The sequence below is a fragment of the Plectropomus leopardus genome, chromosome 4 (genome assembly GCF_026936395.1).
Source record: "Plectropomus leopardus strain MGB_pleo_1.0 chromosome 4, ASM2693639v1, whole genome shotgun sequence".
In the NCBI taxonomy this organism is placed as follows: domain Eukaryota; kingdom Metazoa; phylum Chordata; class Actinopteri; order Perciformes; family Serranidae; genus Plectropomus; species Plectropomus leopardus.
Window position 1 is genome coordinate 33128660 of NC_142179.1, and position 9016 is coordinate 33137675.

The 9016-nt window shown below is 43.4% G+C and overlaps 1 protein-coding gene across 1 annotated transcript in view; it reads right to left on the reverse strand.

Moving 5' to 3' along the window:
* Nucleotides 1-9001, reverse strand: part of LOC121944039 (breakpoint cluster region protein) — a 39762-nt gene extending 30761 nt beyond the window's left edge. Inside the window, exon 1 of the mRNA XM_042487707.2 lies at nucleotides 6738-9001. Coding sequence (XP_042343641.2) covers nucleotides 6738-8082 — 1345 coding nt within the window. The 5' untranslated portion in view covers nucleotides 8083-9001. The remainder of the gene's footprint in view (nucleotides 1-6737) is intronic.
* Nucleotides 9002-9016: the final 15 nt, after the last annotated feature.

A 9016-nucleotide genomic window follows, 5' to 3' on the forward strand; every position in this document is an offset into this window, starting at 1 on the left:
TTGGACTTAGGGCTGACTGGATGCTAAAGTAGGTGCATCCATCTATTTTTATCCGCATTTGCAATTTGCACTAAAAGATCTCATTGGAAACACCAGAAATGAGAAATAAATAAACTCAAAATATTGCAAAAAAGAAAGTTTTACACTTGGGAGAGTTGGAAAAGTTGTTGTATTGATAAAAGGTAAATGAGACTAGGTGCAATGGAAACAGCAAATCAACAAATAAAAGATGACGTTCTGTAATTGTATGGGCCACTTCAAGCTCTCTTTCTTTTCATTGTCTGGGTGGCTTCTTATACCCTGATGTCTGACTGGAGAATTTGCGCCATCGATTGCTTACGTTAATGAAACAACTCCCAATATTTGCAGTAGGTTAAGGTTAATATTTGCATTGCATTTGGATAAAAACCCAACAAGTAATTCACTATCGTCTCTCGAGTTACAATTGGTATTCTGTGGACGACAAACAAGGTGCAAACTTCACTCTGTATCCCCTGTGAATGTTGAAATACAGCGAGTGCTGCTGTCCGGGGAAGAACCACTTAACAGATTTAGGTTCTAGGTATATGTCTGTAGGGGTTACTTTTAGTTCCAAAGTTACTCTACCTAAAGTTTTTGGTGAATACGAGGCTTAAAAGGAAGGATCTCTCTGCCTCTGCTGCTTCAATTTTGACCATTCGTTTTAAAATCTCCCTCATTCTAGTTCCCTTACTTTATGGAAGCACAATGTTAATTCACCGGACTGCCCCTTTAAACGGCTGAATACAGGTACATAGGACTTCGGTGTTCAAATTCACTTGTTGAGGCGTTTGCTTTCCGCTCACACCACCCGGGCCCACTCTGCCAGAGAACATTTAGTCTAAAACAAACTCTGACCAGTGACACAACAAGCTCCGCGGGTCAGGCTGTGGTGAGAGAGGTGAACTCATACAACACTTAACATTTCATTAGCCGTTTCCCCCCACACCCCACAAGCAGCTGAGACATTCCATAAACACTTGGCCTGCCAGCCAACAGCACAGAGGGCCCTTTGAGTGGGACCAGGGAGGGGAGCTGAGACTGCAGGACCAGAGGGGCTGAGGCCAAGCACGAGGGTGGATCACTGAACTGGGGGAGGCCCGCAGGCTCATAAACATGCCGAAGATTTTTTTTTTCCATAAAGGTTTATCTATGGAAACGTGTATGTGAGTACATGAATAGAGGAGCTAATATGATAAACAGTGTGCACAGTCTTGCATAGTTTCTTCACAAGTGTTTTTGTTCTGTTTTCTGATAGGAAGGAACAAAAAGGCTATTCATTGCTTTTACTGTGAGAGCAGCTGGCAGTGTACTGATGGCATGCCAGTTTTTGACCACTCTACCCAGTACACTGCACAGAAGAACAGGTGTCTTACTGACACACACACACACACACACACACAAACACACACACACACACACACACACACACACAAACACACACACACACACACACACACACACACAGAAGCAAACTTGGCTGCCCTCAAGAGCTGCCAGCACTTCCTCGTGTAGGCCTACATTTACTCTAGGAAGGGGAGAGGCTGAATACTTCAGCTTCCTTGACCACCAAACCTCAGATGTTGACATCCAGGTACAATGATAGGCCTGTCTGGGCTTCCTTGAGGAACCTCAAATATTCATGAGTCTGCAATTAACCGGGACTGTAGACCAGCACCGGTGTGACTCCTGCTGAGGCAGCAAGAAGTGCCAATCTCTGGGCTGAAGCCAAGACATTCAGACAGCCTTCATCACCTTTTCAGACAGACGCTTTCTATTAATGTCACTGCAGCCGTCCCACACAGACCTACAGAAATCGTACTGAGCAAACAGGCTCGGCTAAATGCATCCTAAAAAAACAATCTCCTGATTTTTGCAAAGGGATTATGATTAAACTAATGGTGAGATTTATTATTTCCCTTCTGGCCGACCTCTTCCTCTACGTCCTCTCACTGTAATACATTAAACACGAGACAGTCTACACACTCAGACCCTTCCAGAAAGCTGTGGCCACAGGCATGTCATTGTCATGATGATAATTAATTATGGCAAAATAGACCCATCAGAGAGTTGGCCTCCTTATAAGGCCCACAGCTAATCAGCAGCTCTATTCACAGCTAGGCTTGACAATTGGCCTAGATAACCAGAAACCAGGAGACAACACTTATTCTTCTATTCATAGAAAAAAGCTCCCCTGAGATGTGTCAATTATAGACTAGCCATTTCACTAAGATTTCACGCGGCGATGCAGCTGAGCAGCGACGGGACAAGTATTTGTTTGTGTCAGTTAGTAGGTGTTTCTTATAGTAAGTCAATTTTCCCAGGCGGGGATGTGCCACCCTGCCAGACACTAAAACACTCACACAACAGCAGCAGGGATCACGTCAACTCTGTGTCTCCTGCAACGTTCCATGACAGGGCGCAGGACATAAACATGCACACCAAATCTTATAGTCCAGAAAGACTAATTTAACCCCTTGAAACTGGATCGACATCACTTTTCTTGTGCTGCATTCAAACACTTTTTACAAGTATTTAAACCTTTCAACCATGATGATAAATGTTAAGTTAAAATATTTCTAATTATTTTTCAGAATGACCCATTATTCATTTTATGCCTTTTTAGGTCATTTCTTTTTTTCCTCTTTTATTTTCTTTTTTGGGGTTTTTTTTTGTTTTTTTGTTTTTTAACTTTACCAGGTAGTTTTCTTGTACTTTTCACTAATTTCTTGCTAACTTTTCTTCTGCATTCATATGCCTTTCACAAGTATTCAAACCTTTGGACCCTGATTAAATTTGTTTTATTTCTTTCACAAACATGGGGAAAAATATGTATTATGTAAAAATATATCATAAATATTGATGTTGTAAATATTTATTTAAAGTATTTAAATTGTGTTTCAAATAATTTTACAGAATTGTTATTCTTTTTATGCTGTTTTTTAACAGGTCATTGCTTTTTTTGTTTTCAGGTGGTACTTTGCTTTAATTTCTTACTAATTTCTGTGTCATTTTTTCTTAAATTGCTCAGTGCCAACTTCCAATGTTTTTAAAAGAAATAAAGCCAATTCACCCAGGTTTCAAAGGGTAAGTAGAACCACTGGTTGCACTGTACAGTTTATGAAGCTTTGTCTACACAAAACTCAGCTAACTGGAGCACAAAGCATCTTTACAACACAGAGATTAGTTTAGCTTTACTGGGCTCATTTAATAGATTTGAGTGAATGCCGCAATGCTTTATGATAAATACAACAACAAAAAAAAACTTTCCAACTGCTCCCTTAAAGTCACGAAACCACAACAAAGAGCAGTTTATTGCAAAAACTCGCCTCAAAGCAGCTCCCTGCCTGAGGCCTAATCCAACAACGTGCACAGTAATGTTATTACAACATCAGAAAATAAATCCAGACTTCTGGTAATCCACAAAGCAAGGTCCACATGAGGCAGCTGTGCCATTATGTCAGCAACAAGTCTCCTCTGGACAAAAGCGGCACCTCAGGCTCTGCAGCATGGCCCTTTGAAACAGGGTGTCACACAGGACAGGGTCCATTAAATGGGGAACTCCAGCAGATTTTACACTAAAGACCAGTGTACTGGTCACGGGATGTTCTACTCAGTCTGTGAAAACCGCTGTGTAATGAGCGTGAAGCTTCATTCTTGACCACAGAAACATTAGTGTGACAAACATAATTCTGTGTCAACTTGTTAGCTTTTTCCAGAACTTTCAAACACATCTCACACTCTTCATCTCCATGACAACTGAGAGTTAGTAAGCGGACCTTGAGTTCTATTTTTGTGGAGTTTTATAGTCTGTTGCAGGAATGAGTCCTAAAACTCAGAAATGAGCTAGTATTTTAGCAATCCTGGCCCCCTCGTCTCAAAGTCAGTTTTTTTGGTTAGATGGCTTAAATAACGTCTGTTATCACATTTGTTTTATGACAAAATATTGCGATGATTACCCCACTTGTAAATTTCTAGATTTTTAAGTGTCTTTAAAAAAGGCTGTTGCTAACAAGTGGCTAAATGAGACTACAAAACGTCATCACGCCATACACGGCTTGACACCCTCATTGTGGTGGCAAAGTTGAAGTCACGCAGTTGTAATGTTGTTTGTTTAAAACGCTAGCTTTTTGCTTTTGCCGACTGCATTCACGCTTCATAAATCATAAAAGTGATGCTCATTTGTGAAGATTATCTTGCTAAACACAAGCGTTAATAAATCATGAGCTTTTGTTTGATCCAAAATCCAAAACCATTGCTTTTTTTGGGGCGGAAATCCTGCAGCTATTAATTAAACATCTCTATCGGTTCAGTACTTGTTTGGTACCCAAAACCAAGGTATCAGTATCGGGACTGAAAAGTCAAATCAGGGCATCCCTACAGAAACCGTATTAATTCTGCTTCTCATCTGCTTTCACTTCTTTTTTTGCAAAATGATTAGAAGGAGCTCTGAGTGTGAAAACAGAAACACCCTGGCAGTATTTTAGTAGCCCTGCACGACAAATGGCACAGTGGAATGACGCAGACCCGGGTCAACTGGATTTGGACATTTCAGTCGTGCGAGCAGCGTGCTAGCTTACACTGTATGCTGATTATATCACAGACTATCTGCTTGTTCGTCACATGCTTTGTGTCAAAGAGCTTTGGACTGGATCACCTTATGTAACAACACACTGTTCTGCTCATCTGTTTAATCTGACCCATAGTGGATAACACTTTTTTGGGGGGGTAGAGGCAGACAATTTTCCAGCTCCAATCCTAATACACGCTCTGTATCCCAATCCCTCTTTGGCCTCAACCAGCAACAATATCCACGTGTCCTTGTGTGTCGCTCGCTTTGACAAACGTTCTCGCAGGGGAACACTCGTTACTGCCTCTCCTTCTGTCCTTGGCATTACCAAGTTACCCAGACCACTCTCCTTATCCCACTTAACATTGTTATATTGTTAACATGTCAATACTCGTGCTCAATGAGTGATTCTCCTATTGTGTTTGCACATAACAACAGGAAACACTGATGGCAGGCGCTTTGATTGGAAGCCGCATGACACACTTTAAGCCCCTCGATCCTCTTTTTTTGAGTGAGTTGTCAGGGCTTCTTTTTTTTTGTCCCCGCCTCCCGTAACAAAGAGCCTCCCCAAATTTATCACGCTAGAGAAACCCCTTTAAGTTAATTACTCGGCACCAAGGACAACAACACTGATGTGTGGTGACACGAAAACACTCAGGGTGGACAGGGCCGAGAGACTGGGAAGCCTGGGGGCAGCCGCTGTCTCAGTCAGAGCATCTCTGTGAGAGCGCTGCAGCACTCAGTGGGCAAAGAGCAGAAGGGGGCGAAAAAGAGAGGGCACGCAGCCTTACAAAGAGGAGAGAAAACACTACTGAAAGAACTGTATACCCACAGAGTTACTGTTCAGAATCAGTGTATGCAAAGTCCATCCTGTCACTCCCAACCCTCTAATGGCAGGGGGACTATTTGCAGGCTCCAACCAGGTGTAATGGCTAATCGTGCTTAACTGGAATGGGTTAACATTTCCTGATACATTCAACATGGATAAAGGCGGTGAGGTAGGCCTGGGCAATATAACAGTATTATGTCCATATCATGATATAAGTCAGAGTAGCTGTGGGCAACATATTGATAATACCTGATGTATTTCGGCTGGCTCTGTTGGACTATGTCCTGAAACTCGAATATAAATTGTTCCGACATTTTATTTCAAAGAATAGCATCATTATAACAGAACTTTTTTTACACTTTCTTACAACAGTATATTACTGTGAAACTTCAAATAAAAGCCTAGGCTTGATTAAATGTCCAGTCCCTTTTACGACCCCACTGTGGGGCCACATTGTGACAAATGAAGGCCTGTCTCAATTAGAGGTCTGGTCTGGTTGCCATGCAGTTCATTTTTATAGAAGATCTTTGGATGTATAAAACTGGGATTTTGGCTACTCACTGGAGATAAGCTTAGCTAGCTCACATCATATACAAATATGTATATATGCATGTTTAAACTTCTGTCAATGAGGACATGCTACACAGAGTGTTAGCTTGGTAAGATTCTCCACAATTCAATCATTCAATGTTTTTTACTGAAACTGTAAGCATCAAAGAGGAAGTATTGCCAGCATTGTAAACAAGAGATGCAAAGAAAGAGAAAAGTAGATGCAGACTACTATTTTTTTGAAATTATTACATCCACATGACTAATGATTATTTATCAAAAAACCTATTGTGTAAATGTGTAATTTTATTTTCTCCATATCATCCAGCTCTACTGTGGGGAGATCAAATAAAATCTGCATTAACGGGAAGAGAAGATGAGTTTTATCAAACCTGACATGTTTTCAAAGGCACTTTTATCATATTAGTTTACTGTTCCTCAAATAAATGTGATAAGATCCAAGAAAAGGGCAGAAACATGTTTTTAAAATTTTTTAAAAATAAAGTGTATAATAATCCTGTCTTTGAAAGCATTTTAGATGGACTGTGTGTTTGAGGTCAAAATATTCGGTGCACTTTACACATCAGAGACTTATTCTGGATCAAGGCCAGCCAGGGCGAGCAGAAACATCTTTCACAAGGTGATTAGAGCGGGCCTTTAATTTGCTTTTTAGTAGCATCTCTACCCATTAAAAGACTTTTCTGTCTTTAATCCTGAAAATGAAAGGCTTGAGGAGTCATCTGTGTTGTGCAGTGTGTTTTGCAGACCTACCCAGATCTCCTTGAACACTGTTGTCATGAGACGTCCTGCTGGACGTGGTGGAGTCCCCATCACTGGGCCAGATCTGGCCTGTTTTACGAACACCGATGATGGAGGCCTCGGACACCATCACCTGCTGCTTCAGACGTTTCTGGGACAGGGGTGTGGGCGGGCTGCTGCTGTCAAAGGACTGCTGAGAGTGCTGGGAGGGCGAGCGGCTTTTCTCCCTGTACATCTGATAGGTGGTGGGGCTGGGGGACACATGGCTGGACTGGCCAGAGGAGAAGTCCTCCTCGCTGGATGTTAAGTTCTCATTGGAGCTGCAGTCTGGAGTGTACCCTCCTCCTACGTCATCAAAGCTGCCAGGGGAGTAGGAGCGCCTTGGCCAGGTAAGATGCGCATCCTCCTCTATGCTGTGGTCCCTGATGTGGATGACTCGAGTGTCCCCTTCAGCCATCATTCCCCCAACATACACACTGGTGTAAGGTTGGCACTCTGACGGCTGCCGCTCAGACTTGGATCGGATCACACTGTCTTTCAGGGTGTGTGGGCTGACCTCTGGGTCATCATATGACCCATTGTAGCTGCAGTTCCCCTCGGTGGATCTGCCTCTCTGAACAGCCTTATTGATATCACCAGTAGCGGCTGACAGATTCCCTGGGACGGAGTGCAAGGATCTCTTGCGCTCCATCTGCATGGCCTGACTGCCCAAGGTGCTGATCTTGTCCGAAACTTCCCTGTCGTTAACTTTGACCAGCCCTCGCTCGTGATGGTACTCCATGTTCACATAGAAAGGTTTCTCCTGGCCGCCCATCACCGACAACCCTCTGCCATCTCCAGCTGTGTGAGAGTTTGCCCTCCTGATGCGTTCAAAGTTGGACCTCAGAGCCGCCACAGAGCCTGTACCCAGTGGGAAATCAGGAATCTCCGACTCCTGGCGCACGGGTGACACTCCACCCTTTTGTTTGGCCGGGGAGGCACCGTCCACCTCTCCTTCTGGATGTGGTTTACACCTGGCTGTCTTGCCAGGCCCTCTCTGCTGGTGCTCCTCCACTGGTGCCTCGTCTGACCTCTGGCTGTCTGGACCACCAGGCAGGTCTCCATCATTCACCTGAGGAGTGCTTTTAAACCCCCACCGCTGCCCATCGTAAGACTTCCTCTCTTTCGCAAGTAAAGTCTGCAGGTAGATCATCCGAAAGCGCTCCTTGTTTACTTCCTTCTCCAAGTGCCTGATAGATGCCTTGCATTTGTCCAGCTCTTGTTCGATGTTCCCCAGTGAGTTCAGATCCATGCAAGGGGGATCAGACTCAGGGAACTGGGCTCTCCATGCCGCCACAAACCCCACCGGCTCAACCATTGTTATCACTCTGACATTAACTATTCAATCCAACAACACATACATTTCTAAAGCATGAACTGACTGTTTACAACTCAAAGCTTCCATAGTGCTATAGTACAGAGAGGAAAGGAGTTCTCCAGAGAAAAAGGATCCACTTTACAGGGAAGAAAACCTGCTTTACTCACAAACACAAGAAGAAAATCCAACAGAGGCGAGATCACTGCTCCAATCTCTTTGCTCCAGTCCATTAAATGTTAGTTTATCCTTTATGTCGCACTTGATCCCTGCCTGTGCTCGTCTATTCTCTGGAGATCCTCTGTCTTCCTCAGTGTTAGGTGGCTGACTGACTCGCAGCTCTCTGGTGTTGTGGCTCTTCGTCAGCGCAAAGAGGAGGGGCTACATGAATGTGATTTAGGATCTCACTTCAAATACATAAAAGAGACAATGGTAATTTGTCAAAATGCCGCTTCTAGCCGAGGTTTTACGGTAAAACTGAGCACGAGAGGAGTAAATTCACCACAGCATATGTTCCCGAGGAAATGTTAAAAACGCTGTGACAAGAAGCCTAAAATACACACGGTCTAATAATGGAGATTAACTGACATTTTTAAAGGCAGAAACCGTCCCACGGCGAGATGAACATGACGGTTTTCCGGAGAAAAGTGTTGTCTTCAGGCTGCTGTCGTTCAGGTGGACGGTTAAAAACGAGCTCCCGACTTCCAAAATAACTCTCTTTTGTTGGTAGTTCAAACTCAGCCTACATTTTTTACCGCCGCTGAGAAAACGACAAGATTAATATTTGCCCCCTTGGCCAAGTTCAGCTCCAGAAATGTCTCTGTCTAACACAGCGCACTTGTTTTGCTCTGAAAACTCTCTTAAATCCTGCCAAAGTTCATTGTGCTGGAACCTGGAGCCGTGCCTTGAGAAAATGTCGCCATCTGACGGTTCAAAA